Genomic DNA, 23,417 nt, shown 5'->3' with positions numbered 1-23,417 from the left:
AGGAGACACTACCGATCAATTTTAACATCGAGACTTTTGTTCGTGTGCAATTCGCGCGAGCGAGTTTTTTGATCCGTCCGATTTGGGTATTAGCACTCTCGTTATCACGCCGATTTTATTTCAAATCCCTGTAGGGATGGGGGAGGGGGAGAGGGAGGAGGGGGATAGATGCGTTTAGATAAAAATAGCCTCATAAAAGGGGGCCGCTCGACCTGGATCCCAAATGCAGAACTCGACGCTTTCTGCGAACCCTAGCAAAGCTGCAGTGCATACCCCCGGCCGACAGATACCCGGTGTCGATATCGTATCCGAGCGGAAAACGAAATTTTCGAATGGAAAACGCGAACGGCCGCGATAACGAGTCCCCGTCGATTCTGATCGCGTGCGCGTACAATGAGCCAGTAACTCGTTCTTCTATCTCGCTCCTGGGAAAGGGGGTGGGAGCAAAAAGGGAGAGAGGACGAGAGGAAGAGTGGGAGAGGGAGAGAGACGAGATAGAGAGAGAGAGAGGAAGAGAGAGAAACTGACATAAACTCCTATCCTACCTACACCTCCGCGATCTCTCGTCGCATCCATGCCGACCAATGGCCGAGCACCCACGCTTACGCCGCGCAAGCTTCTCTCCCATGATCCCGCGTTTCCATGGCTCGCCGGGTTTCACCGCGCGAGCAGTTTCGTTTCCCTGGAATATGTCGGAATACGATTTATTTATTTCCCTTTTTTCCCGAGGTCTCTCGATAGCTCCATTTTATTTCACTCGCAAATCTTCGGTCGAATACTTTGTTGGCGCAGCCGCACAATTGAAACTAACTTAGTTAACGCTGGATTCGCGATATGCGCTTGGTTCTTTCTTAAATAGCAGAAAGAAAAGGAACTTAATTAATTGCACAATTTTATTAAATTTTTTTTTGGTGAAAATTATTAAAAATTTTCAGCATGCCTGAGAATATTATGAGAAATACGGGGAAAAGATGCATGACAAATGTACGTAAAAATTATCTATTTTTTTCCGATATTATTATTAATAATTGTGAGAAATTTGCTAAATGATTTTTAATGGAAAAATATCTGTTTAAGGCACAATTTGGATATCGATCGATGTCTGACTTCGCGCAATGTATTATGCGAAATGGACGCGCGATACGTTTATTACGGTAGACAATCGTCGAGGCGAGCTATTCTCGCGTTTGTCTAACAAGTTTGAAAAGCAGATAGCACCGTTGTTCATTTAATATTATCAGGACATAGTAATCGATAAGACGTTTATTTGTAGCGCTACTTTTCATGAACTTAACTTGAAATGAATCTAAAGAATTTTTATTAAGTTCGAAATTTTATTTATCAGAGTTAAACTATGTCTCTAAAAGAAAAAGTAAATTTTATTTATCAGAGTTAAAAATTACATCTCTGTAAAAAAATAGTAATTTTCTTTAAGAAAAATCTACTTGAAACTTGATGATTTACGAAACGAAACATGAGTGGTTGATAATTATTCCCATGTAAAATGCCCGATTTCTTTGGCTTTTAATGAATTGATAAAAATCTGAAAATCTCTCTTTCTCTCTCTCCCTCTCCACATTTAAATAAAACATTAAAAAAAAATTTTTCTTACAAAATATTATTACAGTCACAAAAATTTACTTTTAACGGAGCGGTCTTCTTTGCTTTTCTTAAAATATTTATTGAAGATCTGCCATTTATACTTTAAAACGAGACATCTACATAAGATTTAATGTGCGAGAATACATTTCTCCAAATAAAAAAAATCAATAGAGGTCAAAGGAGAAGGTATGACTACCTTGGCGTGACGACGCACGCGGAACGCCCGAGCCCGAAGGATCGAAAAATCTCTCAAACGGAAGATTACGCCGCTGGCGTATCCGCCCTCGACAATCGACGCGCGATGCAGTTCACGTACGCACTATTTCGCGAATGGCGATACGGGATACAAGTTACTGGCTACGTTATCGAACTCGTTCCCCTTCGTCCCATTCGACGTTTTCGATTCTCGTACGGTCGTAACTTCGATAGCGCCGTAGCAGTACCGGGCTGTAAAAATGATATACACACGCCATGGGATTCGCCATGGCGATTCCTGCGGTGACACACTATGGTCCGAACCGTAGAATTACACGCGACTTCGAATTTTTGTCGCTCGTTTTGTGCGGAGAGACATCGATTTCGCCCGATAGCGTAATCGCGAGCGCATTTTTTTATATACGGCAGATATATTCGCTGCGGGAGAGGACAAATATATCTGGAGAGGAAATTGGATTAATTACTCGTTGCACGGTAACGAGTATTCCGATCCAGAATTCGATAGCAAAAATTTAAATTTTTGGTGTACTGTACTGCTTTGTACTCTCTATCTTAAATCCTTACTACATAAACTTTAAATAAAAATTTTATTATTTTAACTGAGAGATCATTAATATATCGAAAATTCAAGTTTAGTTTAAATTTGATGAAATCCTTTTGAGTTCAGCTTTAAATTTTATAAGCTCTAGAAGATTGTAGTAAAGATTTATTTTATGCATTAAATTCTTTTTTAAAATAAGAAATAAAAAAAGAAACAGTTTTTCTACCTTGAAATTTAGAAAAGTTTCAGCTATTCGATAAAATTTTGTGATTGTAAATAAGTGTTGAATAATACTAAAAAGATTTGATTTGTTTACTTGAATCTTAAAATAAATACTTGAAATAAATGTAAAAATAAGTGGAGAAAAAGTGGAGAAAAATTGCGAGAATCTTGGGATCTTAATTTGGAATTAATCAAATAATACGTCGGCAAAATGTGACATGTATCCGCGACATATAATTATATGTGAATATTGTATAATTTTGATTAATTTCATTTGAAGTCGTTTCTGTTTGTGTTCTATAAATGACGTTTTGGTCGACACACATGCGTGCGGCCCTTTGTGTTACAATCACGCATACTCATGGGAGTATCCATTCGCGGAAACACGAGTTGTAAAAGCTCGACAGCTTTTCGGAAGGTAAAGCTGCACGGTAGTCGAACTCGTGCCGAGATGAACGTTTAGACGAGTACCTGACACCGTGTCTCACTAACGTAATACGAGCACGGCGCATGACAAGACGACGTAAGCACGAACCTCGTGACTGTGAAATGGAATGTATACGTGTGGCCTTATGCATATGTGCAAAAAGTGCGATACAGGATCTCGCGAGGATCTCACTCTTGTAGAAACATAATATAACATTTATCTATAATAACAAGTTGTCAGATTAAGTCTATGACAAAGTTTTTATGCACAAAAATTGTTTTACTACTGTAAGAGAAACAGAAATCTTAAAAAATTAATAAAACGTAAATGATGAAATGAAATGAAGGTTTTGCTTAAAATAAATTTATGAAATAAAATAAAATAAATTTATGAAAGTAAATAATATTAATAATATAAATTTATAATAAAAGCTGAAATTAAGGCTGAATTAGAAATTTATAATAAATATTTCTCTATAATTATTAGTATTATATTTTCTATTTATTTTAATTAATTAGTTTAAAATCATTTGCTTTTAATTCTTAATTTGTTATTACTTTACACTTTTTATTTTTAAGAAATTTTAAGTTTAATTTTGTTTTTTCTTTTCTTTTTAATTTATTATTTAAATTTATGCGTGTGTGCGTGTGTGTATATTGTCAAAAAATAATGATTAAAATATATATATTATACATGTATGTTTTACATGAAGTTCTGCACGCTTCTTTTACAGGAACCGCTATTTCTGTTTTTCGATATACCTATACAATTCTAATGTTCACAAAGAAAAGGGAAAAGTATAAGTTGTCGAGAAAGTGGTTATCCTTAAACGATGGTTAACCTTCCAAAATGAATATTTAATGAGAATTTCTCACATTTTGTCACGATTTTTCTAAAAACATGTGTACCGTTTCGTATCTTCTTTTTAACAATTTGTGTTTTTTTTAGTATAACACATGTATTTCATATGGTCAACAGACGTGCTCTAAATCAACGATTTTTTTTTTTTTTAACCAAGCAGCGCATCGAATTTCTTCAGGTGTATATCTTTTTTAATAACCGACGATCTTACAGCTACGTGACAAATGAAGAAAAATATGCGCACCATTTGGAGTTAAGATTCTCTCTTAGTTTTATCATCACTCCACGTCAAAGACCATGTTTAAATCTAACTGCCGAGCGTAGTGTCGTCAGCTGATCGTGTTGGTTCACTTTAAATCCGTCGGATTGCAAAATTCGACTTGCGCCATTCGCAAAGTGGACGGCTCGCAGAAAACGCCACCACCGTCGTCGCTAATAACCCGCCGTCGCTCGCACACGGAGCTCCGAGAAATCGTAACTTGGCGTGTTTATCACCGGCGAGCCGTGCGCGGCCGACGGCGTTAGCGCGCGAGGAACGACTTCTTGCGTGGGGCGTTAAAATCGTATGGGACTTTTTTAAACCCCACGTTCCGCAGGGGGACCGCAGAAGAGAGGCCCCCTGTCCCGCGCCGAGGCCCGTACCCGTACGCCGTTCTGCAGTCTCACCTCCACCCACGTCAACGTGCGAACTTCGCAGAAAATGATCAGCCGTCCGCCGAGCGTGAAACGCTCGCATACTCCCTGCCCGGTTCGTGTAGCGACGGTAATTAAAGAACTTACGCGGAACAATTCTTCCTGCATTTTTTTTCTCCCGCTCTCGCCTTTTTCGCCCGCTCTCGGAAGACGCACTGCGTTTCCGGAAGCTACATCGTGACACCGATTCTACCACCGATTCTGTCTCGATGTAAGCTTCTTAATAAAGAAAAGAAGAAATATGTAAGATTAAATTGTTGGAAGTGTTGAAAATACTCTTCTTTCAGAATGATTAAAGTATCGGATATGTAATATATAATTTGGAGATAATTGATTAAATATTCCAATTTAAAGCATTAATATTACAGATGTGACATGTAATAAGGGGCATTCAATTTTACGTTCGAATTTATCAGAAACGTAAAACGAGTATCTTTTCTTTGAGAACTTAAGACGCAGTTACATTTGAAGAAGTTTGCCAAATTGCACAATTATACGGGGAATCGTCCCTTATCTGCGGTATCGCCAATTTGAATTCGTGGAGTACGGTGAATTGTAAGGGCAAAGGGTGGCGATAAAAATCGCGGGAAGAATTCGATGAGATTTGGAGAAAGGGCCAAGGACGGGCGCAAGCCTGCTTTCTCTCTTTCTCTTTCTCATTCTCCGTATATATTTTTTTCTGGCTCCTCTTCTTCTGCTCTCTACCTTCTCCTTATCCTCGTTGTGGAGGGCCAAGAGTTCGCGGTGGGGCCGTTCATCAGAGGCAACTTGTCACGCCGCTGGGCATCGGGCATAAATTCCACTCCGTAATGTGACAGGTCTTCGCTCCTACCCCCGAGAAAACCATCCTACGGCCTTGCGCTACCATCTACCGGGTGTTCAGGAACTTTTTCTCGTTTGCCTCTTCGCCATCTCTAATTGTTCGGGACAAAAATATCTCGATAACGTCATATATCACATAAATCAGTTATAAGGCAAAATAAAGAAAGCTTGATCTTTTTTTATCGCTTTATTTTTATTTATTTATTTTCTTTAGTATACGGGAATTTTGCGAGTAATTTTTGAGATAAATTATTATAGATATGTGTCTCTTGTCATTACTTATCTATACTTATTTATTTTCAGCAGTACGCATAATATCACTTATTAATTAAACTTGTGCTTGCTGAAAGAATGTAATAACGGAAAAGTTTTTCAATTGACCCTTATGTAATTGCCAAGATTGCAATACGAGATATGACATAATATTATGAACGTGCGAGACTGTACTCGTGAGCGTAGATGTTGTTTTCGTATTTATTAATTCGCTATATCGTAAAAATGCATAGCAGCAACGTTGTCGGGAAAGCTATCGTGCTCCATCAGGAAAGATAGATCGATGAGATCGGTCGACCAGTCACGGCGCTTCCACATTTCCGCCGGAAGTGGATAGCGATCGTTACGATGTTCATCGCGGTGCAACACGGATACGTGTAAACAAGCCTCATCATAAACGACTCCATGACACGTGTCAATGTACGGAAGCGCGCGCATCGTGAATTGGTACGATAAAACTGATAACAGTGGAATTTGCTTTTTGTTGCTACACGCAGGAAGAAGCGGAGGTTTAGAATATATACACATTGAAATATCAGTACTACTTTATTATTACTCGCATGACGTACCGTTACCGTGTCTTACAATAGGACGAGGTCAAAAGTGAAGCGCAGAGCAGTATTGACTTAGAACTCGGTCCGAGCCGCCAGAGTCTAATGTTGACTTTGAAACGCAACAGAAAAATCTCGAGCATTTCGCGTATCGTGCGTACACAGTGTATAGGTGTGTGTTTGTGTATGTGACCGAGGCTCGCGATGTGACACGCCGAAGATGACAACGACTCGCGCGAGGTTTACGGACGCGTCGCAGGAGGAGGTGTGTATTGCGCGCGCGTGTAAAACAGTGCGAGCAGTGAATTCGTATGCGGCGTGCACACGCGGGGAGGAAGACGGAGCTGCATTATAGGTCAAGTTGGGTGAACACCAGTGGGGTACCGGTAGCTCCTGGTACCGGGCGGCAAAAGGCGACTTAATGTCCCCATTTGTCCCGTGCGCTCTCCGGAGGCGATTCATCCTCGCCTCCCTTTTGCGCCCCCGCGCCCCCGGGTGTCCCTGCCTCCTCCCCCTCCCCACGACATTCTATACAAACGACATCGTATCACCGTATCACCTAAATCCCCCCCCCCCCCTCCTTGAAACAGTAACTCGGAAGAAATTAACCGGCTCGGACTCGTCGCTCGTTCTCTTTTTGTAGTCGCGCCGAATGAATTCATTCAGGTCGAGCAGAGGCGACGTTCTGGTTTGTTTCCGCCACGCTTTTTTTCGAAGGATCCAAGCAGGCAGATCTGAAACTTTATAATTGAAATTTATTCACCTCCCGTATTTCAATGCAGCATCACATTCAGTCGGAGGAACATTAAGACTGACGGAAATTTAAGACTGACTGGAAATGAACGTAGAAGAGAATATGCGTATATTATTATTATTATTATTATAATAATATCCAATTATTGATGTGAAATTGAGCTTTTTTTTATTTATTCTTTTTTTTCGTATCGATATCGAGGGCGATCACTTATGTGATCGGCAAGATCGGTAATCACTGATATACGATTGTAACATCAAACGACGTTATCTTATCTCGGAGAATGTATTGTATATAGATATAGATGTATATTAAGTAACATGACGCCATGCAGACACGCGAATCGCTCGTCAAAAGGATTAAGTCAGTAATCTGGCGTTAAGTCTCAACGCTCATTAGCTCCACCGACTTAATCGTGAATTGAGCGTCCGTTAGGCCGATCCGTGGACGGTTCCCGCTAACATTTCAGCTAATTCGCTTAATAATATGTTCGTTTAATAACGTCTCGCGCTGTTCCGGTAAGTTAGCTTAGAGTAAATCAACAGGGCAGGGAAAAGTCAAATAATATGTTTATTACAATTAAAGTTATTTGTTATCTTAATCTTTCTCTGAATTGCAAATATGAATTAATGTTAACGAAAGTACGATTTTATATTGTAGCCTTCGCCCAATGTTCATTCTTATCAATATAGATTAACTCTGATTTCAATTTAAATTATTTCTCATTTTTTCCTTATTCTTAGAATTGCTACAGATAAAGAAAAGGAAAAAAATCAAGGGCAAACCTCAAAGTCAAAGATAAAACTTAAATGCACGAATGAAAGTGGAGCCTTCCAAGATTACAAAATATCTTACGAAGTACTACTATCTTATTCCATACAATTACGGAATGCACCAATCCTCAGCCGGTGTACGCGTTGGTTTTAAAAGTCGTTCGTCCGGCACGATTATCCGTGCGGTATGGCACGATACATCATCTCACGACCGCGAACTGTTAAGATGCCAAGGTATATCTCGTCGCGTTGCTCGTCGCCGTTCTCTTTCACCCTCGACGAGAGATAGAGAGAGAATTCTTCCTTCGCGCGAGCTCGCGCGAGAGAAGAGAGCTCGCGAGGACGGCGACGGCGGCCGGCGACGCGATGTAATGGTGAACGGTAAATATTAATCTCCGGCGTTACAATGCGCGCGGGTCGTTCCGTCGTGGCCCCGAACCCGCCGTCACGTCATTCTTCAGCCCGGGCTCCTCATCACTCTCCGGACCGAGCCGTGACCAATCTGGAATAAATATTGGCGATTATTAACTCGCCACGCGGACCACGGCCACGCTGACGAGGATCCGGAGGGGTGGGAAGGGCCAACGTCGTTCCTGAGGTGCGAGATGGACCACGGACTCGGGGTCCGGTGTCTTCGTGAGATGCTTGAGACGTTAAGTGGTCCCATTAGCTACGTTCCTAGGTGGACCGTGCGGCCCGACGATGGCATTCCTTTGGTCGTTCCGTCTTCCACCGTCTTCCCTCGCCCCCTTTTCCCATTGCCCCCGTGCACATTAATTCTCACGGTGCCACGTGTGCCCGTTAATATGGTGGCACGGAATCTCGGTATCTTGATGTCTTCCTCTAATAAATATGCAAGATATATTCATTACCTGAGTATATTCCAGAGTAATTATATCACCTTGAAATTTCCTGTTGTTCGGAATACACTTAGAGAACACTTGTCGATAGTTACAGACTCGTGGGCATTTTTAAAATTGAGACCTCTGAGTTGACTGACTTGTTAACAATAATGTTGTTGATTGTTAGACAGAAAATAATATGAGAACGATATGACGAAATATAAGACTGATGCATCCATTTTTGCGTCCGTTTCCATATCAACGGTCGAATGATCGTAACAAGACGAACGACGTCAACGTGACGTCAACGGAGATAGTCAACTCTCGTATTTATCGAGATCGAGGATACCCTTTGGATAACCTCGAGATTGGTGGAGAAGAAGATAAGCCGAGCGGCGTCCAGGTGTCTCTCGTAGACCGACAAAGAGAGGACCCGAGAGGGCCACTCGCACGTAACAGCGGGCAGAGTCATCGTTGTCGTCTCGCCGGAGGGCGGTTGTGAGAAGGGCTCGGAGGAGGACGATCTAGACCTCTTTTTTCGATGGACGAGAGGAGCAGGAAGGGAGACGAAGGGGAGAGGAGGAGATGGAGATGTCACCGTCGGACTGCGCGGCGAGTCAGCAAATTCCTCGTTCGTCGAGCCACCATGACGACTTCATCCCCCCCGACATTTCCTCACGAGAAAGGCGCGAAAGCGAAGTTGGTGCGATAATAAATTATCGCTTATAAAATATCACATTCTAGATTTATGTATGAATTAAAGATTTGTGCGACGGTAAATGTACGGGTCGTGAATTAAATTAAGTTTTGGAGTGGAATTTTTTACGAAGAATAAAAGTGACCAGAAATGATCTGTGAAAAATGTAAATAATAATGTAAATCTACAGATACACGTGTAGCGAATCGACTCGATTTCCTCTCTCCCTCTCTCGCGTTCGTCAATCGCGCAAGCTTTATTTTTCCAGCCTCTGAGGAAGATTAAATTTACACATAGTAGCACCGCGGAACAATACCGGCGTTGTTTGCACGGTGTGGTAAATATTTGAGTGCTATCCCGTCGCGCACGCTCTCTCATCGTGCCACGCGTTGCTGCGCTCGAGCCAAGGGCTCGAACTTCAGGGTACATACTAATTCCCTTAGCTCTTACCGATCGGTGTTTACTTCTGCCACTTCGCTTTAATTGTTCGCAAATCGTGACATAATGACTATCGAGCGGCAATGGTCACTGACCAAAAGAAAGGGGTGCGATCAGCATCATTCTCTGATTCAGACTTATTTAAAAGGTTTCAGACTCTCTTAAGATATTTTATTAGTAATTTTAAAGAAAATGAAATTTAGCAAAAATTACGTCTATTAGCTACTGTTCTTTCGTGAAATCTTATAAAAGCGGAAGTTTGCGGAAGAAGAGTATACGTTCAAGCGCAGTGAATCCAGTGTACATGAATAGTTTCTTTGTAGTAATTTCCTTTGCTTGAAAAATGCGTGTATGTGAATTCGGTGATCGATCGATTATCGCCTCGTCAGAGATGGAATCGCAGAGTCGGGAGAGTCGGAACGGCAGTAAATAAAAATCCCGGGTTAATTTTTTTCGAACAATGCCACCGATGCTCGCGCCCGCCGGTGTGGAGGGTAGCAACCCTTTTTTTCATACTGTTCAATCTCTCCCGACTGAACGTAATTCGTGTCGCCATTCAAAATGAAAGCTAATGGTATTGCTTTCCCCTTCACGGGCCTCGCGAAAATTTATCGCAATCTTGCCACGGGAGGATTTATCTGTCGATGCAGGACGAGCAGAAAATCGCAAAATTAACTGCAAAAATCCTAAATTGTCGGAAAGCGCCACGTTAGAAAATTGCAGTTGAATGTATTTGGAGGAATTGAAATTTCTATCTGTCTTGAATTAGTAACGCGCATATGAAAGCTATTATTTCCATGTGATTACAATGAAAATGTATAATTTTAAATTGCCGCGTTTGTTTGTTAATCCTCTTTATCGATGATGCTGTAAGCTGTCTCTGTATGTGCGAACACATATAACGCGTAACAGTTGAGTGTAGCGCGAGCATGGCTCTGGTTGGTTGGCTCGGCCTCGGTCTGGTTGGTCTCTGGTCTGGCTGATAGGAGCTCATTCCCCTCTTGCTGTCGGCCACGTCTCTCTCCGTAGTTTTTCTAGCTGCTTACGCACACACTCCGTCTCTTAACTCTCATTGGGTCTCCATTTTCCCTTCTCTTTTTTTTTCCCGCTCTTTCTCTCATCTCTTCTGTATGCGCCTGCTTATTTGCGCGCTCATATTTCAGTCTTTGCTCCAATTCTGCTGCGCCCGATCGAATCCCCACTCTTTCCTAGACAAACAAATTGCCGGATTTCGCAAGTGTGTAGATCAAATAAATAAAGTTACTTTATTCTCTACGAAGTTATGGTTATGCTAAATTGCATTTCTATTACGTTACGTATATCGCGGACGATATGTGAAAAATTACGAAATACGCTCCGGCACCAAGTCGAGGAGCACCACGTAGCTGAAATTCACCATGTAATTCCATGTTAACGATAGTTCCTAAATCAATCCTCCGTCCGTCACATTCTTGCACGCGTGGGCGTGGAATGTGGCGCGGCAGCAGGTAACGAACCAAGCTCATTACTCGTCGTCACGTGTCATTCGTGACCTCGTCGTAAATGAAGGGAAACGAGAAGAGGAATCGTCCGGCACGACTATCCTTCTTGGATCGTCTCGTTATGGCCATTCGTCATTTTCACGCCTCCGCGAGAGAATGATAAGCTATATACACCTTGCTCAATACTGCATTACTAAGTTGCATTATTGAGATTAGAAGATCCAAAAAAAAAAAAAAAAAAAAAAACATAATAGCACGATGTGAAATATAAGGCATCAACGAACTGAAATTTTTCTCATTGAAACTGATGATACATGTAGTGATTTAATTTAATACTTAATAACAGAAATAATTACAAAACACTCGAGACGCTAATACGGTCAAGTAGAATCGACGAATCATGTGACATTACGTTCCTCATAATTATCTAATTACGTTAATAGCCACAACTCTATACAGTAGTATAGATATAACTCTACAGTAGATAAAACACGTTACCTCTATTTCGCCTCGCCTCGTTACTGTATTATCCGTCATTTTCACACCTCGGAGGTGATAGAAACGTGCGTGTGAGACGCTTTCGAGGAGGAAACGCAGCAATTGTACGTTGCAGGCGTTTTGCGACGATGATAAGCCTTGACGTCGTCGCGTCGCATCGCGTCGCGTCGCGTTGACTTCTCGCATGTCGCGCTGCATAAAATTAACTCGCAAATTAGTCCCGCGCACACGCAACGCAATTGTAGACATCTCCCCGACACGCACACGCGACGTTAATGCGCTCGAAGCTTATCGGCTGATAGCAATAATGTAATAATGTTGAACTTTGCGAAAAGAAATCTTCTTGACAGAAAGAAGTAGATGAATTATTGATCGGGAGATATCGAGAGCGGGGCACAAAAATGTGATAAAGTCATGTTGTTCGGTCGATTATGGAAGAGTATACATAATAATAACCTATGTAATAATAATCTATAATTATTCGATAATGAGTATTAAAAAGCGACTTCTTATTAATTATTGATTGTTATTAATGATATTAAAGCGATGTTAGTGATTGTAGTATTAATTTATTAAGAAAATTAAGAAAAACGATTTTTATGGTAAAGAAAATATAGTATGACGAAAACTCGAAAAAATGCTATACGTGGCCATATCTAGCCAGAGGAATATTTTTTAGAGGAACATCCAAAAATATTTATCTTGTATCTCTGTGACGTGTTTTGAACATTCTGCTGTGTGATTTCTAATATAGATTATTAATCTCAATAATCAAAAAAAGGTTCAAAACAGGTTTTTATGAACTTCCATATATCACACAACACGTTTCCTTATTTTTCTCATATTTTTCACTCATATCTTCAAGAATTCTTTATCTATTCGACCACCATTAAAAAAATTATTTCTTGCTGACATGGCATTTGAAAAATAAGTTTTCTTTCAGTCTTTTTAATGGTATTTTAACGAATTTAAATTTTTAGATAAAATTTAAATACATTTTTGTTTTTTTTTTTGCCAAGTTTCTTCCCCTTTTGTCAGCTGCGATTCTATCGAATGCGCGACTTATTTTGGCCATAGCAGTTAAGCATAGTTCATTGGTATCAATTTGGCATGTTTCCCGCGATGGAACGGCGTCTAATTCGCCAGAACGGAAACGGTCTTTACCTTAGCCACGTCCGAAAAAGGACCCCGACCGATCGCTCTCAGACGCACGTCTTGTGTGTTGCAGGGAATGGAACGCGACGGGCAACGTACGCGTGCAGGAATCCTGGCCGACGTGAACGACTCTCGCCGCGACAATGTCGAACCATTCCACCACCGAAGGATCAGGCTCCTTGATTGTTTCGCGCGCTACGGTGAGTCTGCCTTCAATCCTGAGAAGATTAGATCAAGCGAAAGAGAATCGAGCAAGGCGTGAAACTTATTAGACACTCGAGATTGATTACTTCTCCTGGCGCGCGGTCCATACTGGGTGTTCCTCGCGAGATCCACGCAAGATTTTGGGAAACGTTTTCTGGGAAATTTGGATTTAACTTGGATTTAACATTAATTTGTATTGTATCATAATTGACTCGATTTTCTTTTTATACATATATATTGGCCGGATAATCATAATTTAGAAGAAAAAAAAGAGAAAGTCATTGATTTAGATTTATTTAAATCATTGGTGCTAAGATTAGCTTTGAAACAACACGTGAATTTAAAAATTTAAACATAAAGATGTGATCGTTATCGTATTCTTAATGAAATATCCAAATGTCAAATAATAATCGAAAAAGCAATCTTTTCGCAATTTCGAACTTTGTTTAGTAATTTGCTAACGAGTTCAAGCCACGGATCGCTCGAATTTTAATGGATTCGGTATAACGATCGGCTATTTAAGCAACGATCTAGGGCGTGACAGTGTCGATTTTTTTTTTATTTGCTCGTTAACGTAGAAAGTTGATTTTCACGTGAGTAACCACGCGAACGGCGAGTCCACTCTGGAAACTCGCGATCGGTGGTGGTTCGTCCATGAAAGTATCGCAAAACATCAAGGCTCGTTTTTTGCGCGTACTTTGCGCGCGCGCGTTGCGCCGACTCGCGATCTCTACGACAAACGCGATCTCTATCGGCCGTTTAATCGATCCATCCTATCGATCCTTACAACAAGTTAAGAGAGCTCTCACGCCGTGACCGATCCCGACTCGATTCCTCGCGGCCGGCGGATTAAATCGGGACGCGAATGTTTTGCCCCAGTTTCACTTGACAGGCCGATCTGCACGGCGAGTTCGTTCCGCTCAGGCAAACTAGGCGATTGGCGGCTTCGATAGTCTGCCGATCTTACGATCAATCGACCGATTCGCTCGCCGGATCGCCAAAATCGAACAGCTTGACCCTCGCACGATCGACGAGCCGGTCGGCGCACACCTTGTCACCGATCGTTCCGCCGTGGCGGTCGCTATAATTACAAAAATAAGTCAATGAGGAGAAAAAAAATCGAGCGGCGAAAACAAAATTGTTCGCGCCGTCAGTCCTGCCGCTGGCAAGAACGAGCCCTTTCGTCGCGCTCAAACGAGTAAACTCGCGCTTCTACGCCTCTCTCGAGAATAAGCCGGCCCTCCGACGCTTCCATTTCGACATCGCTCGTACGCACGGCGAGAATGAGTCGTTCTTTGAGCAACATCCACCAAGCAAATTGGATAGGCGGGGCGCAGAAGTCAGGAAAGTATGTGGAACTAACCGATTTTGAGCTGATCCTCCTTGAGAACTCTCCCTCGTGATGGACGATACTTGTGATACCATTAATTGATAGTCAACAATATATTAACGCGAAGAGGAGCCATTTCCACATTTTCTTGTTTGCTTGTATTTTGTCACTCGACTTCAATGAGAGAGTGAATTTAACGACGTAATATAACGACGTAAGATAATTGCTCTTTGGCAGATCTTGCGTTTCGAAATGAATTGGAATATAAAATGTGTTTCAATCCGCCGATCAAAATTCGATTCGCTCTCCAATCTCAAATCGTCCGCCGTTCTTGCGAGCGCATTGAGGCGCAATGTATCGTGCGAGCGATTAAAAATTGAAACGTCAGGTGAACGGCATCCGGTCGATGGGTTCGCGCGAGATACGTGCCGCTCCGACCACGGGTATCCCGAATTTTTTCAAGAGGGAAAGCTTCCTCCCAGGCGATGAGGGGAATGCGCCCCGTCATTCTACGGATCTTCCCGGCCCGGGGACCTCGAAATGGAACCCGAAGTCCTCCATCGAGGGTGACAGCTATGAAATCGTTCGTGATTGCTCCTCTCACTTCGCAGCTCCCAACCTCCGAAGCTCTACCAAGTAGTTATCCGAAGGCACTGTCGATCGATTCTTCCGCGGGACTTCTTTTCTGTTGAAAAACATGGCGAAAATTATCTTTATTCAAAATAACCTTGAGGAAAGTCGTCGAGTAAAATAATAACGAAAATCATAACTTAAAAAAAAAATATATAATACGGAGGAAATTATTTTAACGAGGCATAAAATGTTAATCTTTGCTCCGTAGAGTCGTAGGAAAATTTTATAACGCAATAAAAAATTTAATACTCATTGTGCGAGTACCGTATAATGATTTAAATAACGGGGCTGTTTCCATTGTGGAAACGACTTATCGTGGCTGATAAATATTGTGAATGTCTGTCGCATGCTGAGAGTTTTCGCGGCGCAAATCGCTCCGGGATCACACACAAATGGCACGGCTTATTACACCGATAATCGATTCGGCGGATCTGCATCGTGGCTCGTTCCGTGCCGGCGATTTTTCTCAGGTGCGCGATAGTGCTGATTCATGGAAACAGGAGAGAGTAAGGGTAAGAGGAGGCAGCCGTGGAAGAAACGCGCGGTCCTTCGGGCGAGATTAACACGTCAAAGACGACGCGCCCTCTCTGTCTCAGCAGTTGCCTTGTAATTCCCGGTGGATACAGGACTAATGGGTTATTTCAGGTAATTAGCCGCGCCGCGTCGCCGTTCCTTCCACGCGAAGGGCTCTCGCCCTTCCTTGCCTTTCTCCCTGCTTTTATTCACCCGATTTCCTTCACGTCTCGCAGCGCCTCGCGCACGCATATCCGGGGACATATCCGAGTCGTTTCTTTCCAATGCTGATTGATAATCGTAGGATGTTGGATGGACGCTTAATCAGCCGGCCGATATGCTCTCGACGATTTACTTTCACATTGCACACGACCGAACGACCGAACGTTAATTCGCGAGAACGTCGTAGCCGACGTAGGCGGGGCTAGTCGAGAGGGTAAATTGCAACAATCATTGCAAAGCTCTGCGCCTTTCACGCGATTGCAACACGCCGTGTTACGAAGTTTCATAGTCAACATTGGCAAAACGGCGGGTGGATAATGGCAAATTCTGCAGCAGGCGCAACAAAATTCGTGACTGCGACTAACCCTTTTTTGCAGCCAGTTTCGCATCTGAGCGTTAATCCGCTTTCTGGTGAGGATTAAGATCGAGAAATGCTAAGGCAAGGTCTCAAAGAAGAACTTATTTCTGCGTTAATAAATTAACCTGCGGAAACAGACGAGATGAGATGCGCTACGCGATTTAAATATTGATATTTCACACGTTTATTCTTCCTATTGGTTAATGATAATTTTCGTTTGAGCGATTTTTGTAGAACGGAAAATAACTTAAATTATGAATCGGAGATTGATGCTCTTAATCAGGATGATTGATTTTCGCCGAGTATGAAAGGAACGAATATTGTACTGCAGACTCCCGATCGATTAAGACTATCGCGATCGAGCAATTAAATGCGATCGCGCGACTGCGCGAATTCGGCAATTATGGCGCTAATGATGGGTAGCTCGCGACAGCTTCCTTCAAACTCCGAAGGAAGAAGACTCGCTCGCGCGCGCAAGAATATCCGTCGAAGGCGAGGTAGATCGTCCAAGAAATCGTCTTTGCCGAGTCACGCTGTGTAACGAACTTCAGCTGGGTGCTAGTTCGAGATGAGGCGAAGTCTCCTTTCTCGAGTCCGAATTGCGGTTAGCCGTTTCGCCGTAACTCCGCAACGCCATAACGTAGAAGGAAAAGGTCGTTACGCAGGGAAAGGTCAAGAGAGTCAGTTTAATTCGAAACGACATGGTTCATAAACACATGGTCCACGTATGGTTAACCGGGACATCTGGAAAATTTCTAATCCTAACGGACGCGTCCATCGTGCTAAGCTCCAGTGAGATTCGCTATTATTTACCCTCTTTTACTCATCTGCCAAAAAGAAAATCTGTTCCTTAAAAATATTTTAAAACAGCAAATCTGAGAAATAAACAGTAAAAAAAAAAAGATTTTCCTGCTTTTCGGTCGTTTCCTTCATCATGAATCTCTCAAGAGAACAGTAGAGAGAACACAGGAGACGCTCTCTTTTTTTGGTTCATAACCCGATCTTTCACGCACATAGACGAGACTCATTCTCCTTCTGGCTTCGTGGACGTTTCGCTAAAATCGGATCGGCATCTCCTGATCGGCTCTTGGTAAGATTCCTCAATGACAGCCGATTAAGGACGATTCGCCGCGAGAATGGGAACGGGCGTCGGCGAAACGTCGGCGCGGCGGGAACGGCTCGGAGCCCGCTTCGTTAATTCCTGATTTTCCTCGGTCCGCATCACTTTTTAATTGACGCCAGAAATTGAACCAGAGAGCTGGCAGAACGCTCTGGCTGGCCGCGCGTCCGTTCTCGCAGAGTCATCCTCCGCTACCTCCTCGTCGCCTCCTTCGCTTCCCTCCGAATCATCCACGCTGGTTCTCCTCGTTCAGGATCGGATTAAGCTGTACGTAATGTGGAAGATTATACTGTCATAAGATTGCTTGCGACGCGCCTCGTTATTATTCGGGATATTTACTTATTACATCAGATGAGAGTTCGGAATCGCTTTGCCAATGTTGCTGAAACGAAATGGCGGCATGGTCGATTTTTATGGTGGAGGAAAATTAGATCATAAATTGACGCATCGGTATCTTCGTAAATCTTACAGTAAATCTTTTTTATTAACATCTTATACATACACATTTCCTTTTGGAAACATGATAATTTGGTTTCATGCTGACATTTGGCAATTGCATCATGACAATGCATCTTGATACTTTGCGTACGTGAGTCTTTAGCTTCAAAAAATTGTGATACCCCTATATTTGTCAGATTTAAATTAATATGATTTTTTTTCTTTCTAAAATTAAAAACTGTCTTAAGAATTATGCATTTTAAACAGTTAAAAAGATTGCAGCTCTCAGAAAGAAACTTTCAGCATTGCTACCGAAAATGAGAAAATGTTAATATGTTGCTTCAAGGAGATTACTTTGAAGAAGATTATATTAATCTTGTTTTAAAAATTTTGCAATAACTTTTTCGTAATCCGTTATATTAATCTTAAAATGGACTATATAATAAATTTTATAATAAACTTCCTTAGTAGATCCTAATTTTAATGATTTGCAAGTTTCATTTAAGAAGAAAGAATTTACAAAATAGGACATTGTACATAACATATATTTTCCTTTGCAACAACAAAAAATCCACAGTTTCCATTCTACGTGAAGAAAAAAATCTGCAAAGCGTTCCTAGCATTTCTAAATAGGAAAAATTCGAATTTCCGTTCAGTTTTTACTCTTCTTTTGAGAAGACTCAAGTCGAAACCAGTACTGTTCGTGCATCAGCACGATGCACAGTTTCCATCGGTTCGCCAGGTGTTCCAGTCACGTGTCAGTTTCCGCCTGTCGGTTTCCAGCTCGCCGAGAGATGCTGCCAATGACACCGATCTTGTCCCACCCCCGCGCGCCAACTCGCCTACCTTTTCCCATCCATCCTGTTTTCCGGCGCTCTACTCTATCGCGAGAACTGCGACTCGCGCGAACGGCTGTTTGCAGGGACGATCCGGAGAGCCCAGCCCAGGTTTCCACCTGTCGTCTCGCGTCTCTCCTCGGTGAAAACCAATGTCGCCTCTCCGCCAGACCGACACACGCGATGTCGCCATCGCGTCGCGTCGTGTCGCGTTGCATCGCGCCGCGTCGCGCCGCGCTGCGTCACATCGCATCGCATCTCGTCTCGTCTCGTCTCGTCTCGTCTCGTCTCGTCTCGTTTCCACCTCCGCCTCCTCCTGCAGTCGTGGCTGTCATCGGCAGGAGCTCTCGACTCGCGTAAAAATAATTACACTGAAAGAGAGGATTGGGTACGGATTGCGAATCTTCCATACCTTCGCTCGCGGCTTTCCATCCGTTCGACGGCCATTGTGAGGATGAACGAATGAACGGACGAACGGACGGACGGACGGACGGACGGACGGACGGCTTAATAAGCTCGGCACGCCGGAACGGGCGCCGATAAAAATTTATCCGCCTCGCGTACTTCTTTTGAATCGTACCGCCATCGTTTCCATTCCAAAACGTCTACGATTTCTCAATCTCCAAAATGCGGATTTATCGCAGAACTTGAGTATACTACTATATTTCGCCTATATTGTGGAAAAAATTAATATCGGCTTTGTCTTGTTTTATTCGCACAATCGATGCTCTCTTGAGCGAGAAAGAAGATGAAGATTATTGATGAAATTTTTTTTCTTCAGACAATTAAGTATAATTGGTATTATACTAATATATGAATTATTACGTGGAATATTAATTAGATTCGATTTGGCGCGAGATTTAATAATTATTCCTAGGTAGGTTGTAAGCAATTATCCGCGCTGATGAAAAAAGCGTTTCTTATAAGGCTTAGAAGAGCATGTTGGATATCGAGACATTATCAGATAATTATTCATGATTATTAACTGTGCGATATACATGTGACATGTACACGTGAACGCGAGAGAAGGCTGAAAGCTCGTGGGACACGTAGGAGTTAATAAAAAGCTCGCAATCGCTTCGCTTCGACGCGCCATGACAAACGATCATCGATCTGCAAAAACAGTGGCTTGCTGTTGCTGTTTTTTTATTTCCATATGTATATAAATTCCCAAAAGACCGGTAGCAATTGCAATCAGTAAGTTTATATTACCACTTCGTCGACGATGCCACCCTCTTCATCAACGCGGCAACTCGTCGACGGCCATTTACACATTCGGTTTTTGTTCGTCATTTACAAAAGCGGCTCGTTATCCTTTTTTTCCCCAACTTTAAACAACTCTCATCGGCGTAACAAGTGTGCCATTGAATTTTATCGGCGTGATAAATATATCAGTGTCGCGCAACTGCAACAACTGATGATGTTTTATGACACAATTGTTGAAATAAAACGGTGTCATGTACGATAGAAGTTGAATTTAAATTATATTTTCTTCTATTTTACAATCATATGAAATTGCTTTTATTATTTAATTAGAATTATTACATGGAAAAAGTTTTGCTAAAACATATAAAAATTTAGTCAAGTAAATTTGAAAATAATTTTGTTGGATCATTAAAGTAATTATGTAAGACACTCAAGTTTACCGCTAGAATATTAAATGTTCTTGTAGTATTCTATGTTTAAACAACTTACATAATCATTGTGATGGATTAATAGAATTATTTTTAAATCTATATCTAAACCAATTTTTTAGATACTTTAATAGAATTTTCTTCCGTGAACTGAAATGAACAGAACTTCGAACCTAAGTTGTGTGGAAAAACGTAATAATACTATAATAATGATAGACATATATGGGATTTGAAATATAAAACCATATCTTAAATTATAAAAATTTGTTTATCTAATTCAGCTTAATTTAACTCCATTTATTTTAATTGTTAAAAAATAACTACATATATTACACAAAACAAAGAGAACAGTTTCGCTAAAGTATTTAAAATTTTATTACACATAAAAAAAATAATGTTGGGCCATCAAAATTATTATGTAAGACATTTAATCATACTAGTAATACAAAAATTTTCTTATATGTTAACAATCAATTTGCACATTTTATAATAATTATTTGGATGACCTAACAAAATTATTTTTAAAATTTTTAAATATATTTTAGTAACTGTTCTTTCCGTACATACTTTCATGATTTTAAAGTAACGTGACTTTATCTTCTAGGCTACGAATTACTTTAATTAATAATCCCAACTTATGTTTATCGTTATTACGAAATAATAATCTTAATGGAATAATCTGACAGATTTTATATAACATCCTGTTTATTTTTCTAGAGCCGGGCCATTGTGTGCATCGAAACGCTGCCGTGCGGAGCTGCCCCAGCCCAGAACCAGTTATGAACATATGATTAAGCTCGTTTTAATAAGTTTTTATGTAGACCTTACGCGTAAGGATGTATAATAAAAATAAGTGTTGAATAAACGAGATACGTTGAGACAAATGGTGATCCCATTGCGATAAGAATATATATCTAGTGCAAATTGAACCATCTTCCGCATTTATCGTTACTACGATGTACGTAACTCGAATACACTATTATAATTAATAGAGATTAAATGGATGTAGAGGCATAGCGAAAGGCTATATATTGAGCCTCGAACGAGAAGTGCGAAGGATGATGCTCCGAGTAAGCTAACCAAGTTAGCCTCTTAACTTCTCTAATTACAATCGGACGGATAAAGTTACGATCTCTCCGAGATTCGCGATTATCGAATTATCGAGAGAATTCGAATTATTCGTCGGATGCTAAAATAAATTTGTACGGTGAGTCGAAGGACTTTCTCGAGAAGATTACTGCTTCTCGATAGAGATCCGCCATGTTTCAAATAAGGACGAATGGCCGACCGCGTTTAATTTTCTGATACGAGCGACGAGGGTCGACGTACGAAGGAAGGGCGGATCTTGGCTCGTCTTCTCTGCCAACGTCGTCACCGTGGAGATGAGAGTATGGCTGCTCCGTCAGAAACTTGCGTGTAATTTTAAGAATATTTTACGGTGAAATGAGACAATAAAGAATATCGAACGAAGATTTACAATATCCTATTAACAGTTTTTCTTTATCGTCAAATTTAGCATCTTCGCGAAGGCAGTGAGATGAACTTTATTTGTAACCCAATTTGTATCCTACAATTTAAAAATTGTTATTCGTGTTTGTTGAAATATCAATCAAAACGTATCGCGATGATAGCTTTCTGTTTTCTTGTTAAATATCACAGAAAAACAACATGTTATTTTATAGATTTCTAAGCCGGGCTGTCCGACAGTTCGGTCTTTGAAATATTTTTAGAGATATTCAGAATGAAGAAATATTTTTAGAAATATTCAGAATTCAGAACGCATGAAAATAGCATTATTTCATCTCGCGATAAAGTCGACACGCATCCCCCGTGTTTTCGATAGAGCCAAGTAGGCCACTCGCGACCTGATAAAAGCGAACACTCGGTATATAAGAAAGGAAGATATTGGCCCGTCTTTTCCATCCAGTATTCGTCACCGTGGAGACGACTGGAGAGTCATGGGTGTTCTCCTGAATCCTCGATCTCGAAGAATCTGTCTCGTACATGGACGAGCGAACCCTCTCCGGAATCTAACCCACCCTTGCCGTTGCGGAGGATCGCAAGGACGAGGGTTGCCGGCGAGGTCTCGCCTGATTGGCGGCCGTGGACTATCGACCAACCCGAGACCAGCCCTTTGTTTTAGCCACCACCCTTGGCAGTATCGAGGGTATCCAACTTAAAGTCGGGTCATTGAACGCTCATGAGATTTTGATCGGTCTGTTTTGTAAAAGAAAAAAAAAAAAAAGGAAAATCACGTCGTGAGGAAATTTAGCGTTATATGAAAGTTTATGTGATATTTTTGTCATTGGAAAAAATATGGCTTTTATAAATTAATACTTTAAAAAAAAGATATTACAAAGACGATATATCGATAGAGAATATATAATAAATAAAAAATAATTGTTGAACAGAATAATGTAAAAGAATATGTAAAAAACGAAAAGTTTTATAACTACCGATTGTTGTAAAACTGCAAATCGAAGGGACGATCAGTGAATATCTGCGTATGCAAAATCATATGTTGACTTTAGAGCAGAGCGCATCGCGCTTGCATTCTCGCTCGTGGATCGATGATGCAGCACGTGCTACGGCCTTGTAATACACTGCGTTCACCTGCATACCGTACGTCCCTGCTGCATCTCGGCTGCTTAGCATAATTAGTGACTGATGATTAACAGGCGTGCATCAGCACCGGCTAAATTGGCTTAATTAATTCGCGCTAATACTGTCTCACCGCGGAGATCGACCAGGCACCATGTAATTTCTGCTGTTCCAATTTTAAATTGCACACTTGTCGCCTACTGCTGTCTTCTGTGAGATGCCATTTGTCGTACTCCTTTGCGTAATCCTGATTCTTGGTGTGATGCGGCAAAACATCGATAAATTTAACTTTTATATAATTATACAATTTATTATTCGATTATAATCGTATAAATTTAGTTAGGATTATCGATAAATATAATTTCCCGTCTAATTTTATTTTGGAATACCAATTCTTTCGATTCTTTTTCGAGTGCTAATTAATCCAATAGATTCATTCAAGATTCATTTTTCCAGCAGTGTATCCGGAATCGGTTTACGATCGATTTCCAATACATTCGTATTTTCATAAGGACAGTCAGAGCGATGGCATATTTCGTACACGTGACGCGACATGATCGGCAGGGCAGGTTAATTAACATCAGCATTATTTTAATTGGCTGCAATCCATGTCGGATATATATGTCTTAAACTAGCCTCGACAGTCTTGAATATATATATATACATGCAAAAACTCACACAA

General features: G+C 41.2%; 1 protein-coding gene across 19 annotated transcripts in view; it reads left to right on the top strand.

Annotated features, from left to right (window-relative positions):
- The window catches only part of SoxN (SRY-box transcription factor soxNeuro), a 284,192-nt gene that overhangs the window by 253,353 nt on the left and 7,422 nt on the right, over nucleotides 1–23,417 (top strand). For 10 of the 19 annotated variants that reach the window (XR_016139208.1, XR_016139207.1, XR_016139206.1 and 7 more), the window contains one exon: nucleotides 12,920–12,942. The exons of 3 other annotated variants lie outside the window; for them this stretch is intronic. Coding sequence is in view for 1 of the 16 variants with exons in the window: in XM_011646517.3 (XP_011644819.2) it covers nucleotide 20,852 (1 nt within the window). In the remaining 15 variants the exon portion in view is untranslated. Of the gene's footprint in view, nucleotides 1–12,919; nucleotides 13,047–20,851; nucleotides 21,019–23,417 lie in introns of those variants that run through there. 6 more of the 19 variants (XR_016139213.1, XR_016139204.1, XM_011646517.3 and 3 more) reach the window with 4 other exon arrangements.

Source organism: Pogonomyrmex barbatus, unplaced genomic scaffold, assembly GCF_055798465.1.
Source record: "Pogonomyrmex barbatus isolate J1 unplaced genomic scaffold, ASM5579846v1 scaffold2, whole genome shotgun sequence".
NCBI lineage: Eukaryota > Metazoa > Arthropoda > Insecta > Hymenoptera > Formicidae > Pogonomyrmex > Pogonomyrmex barbatus.
Note: the sequence above shows the minus strand (reverse complement) of the source record. Positions and strands in the feature narration are given on the sequence as shown.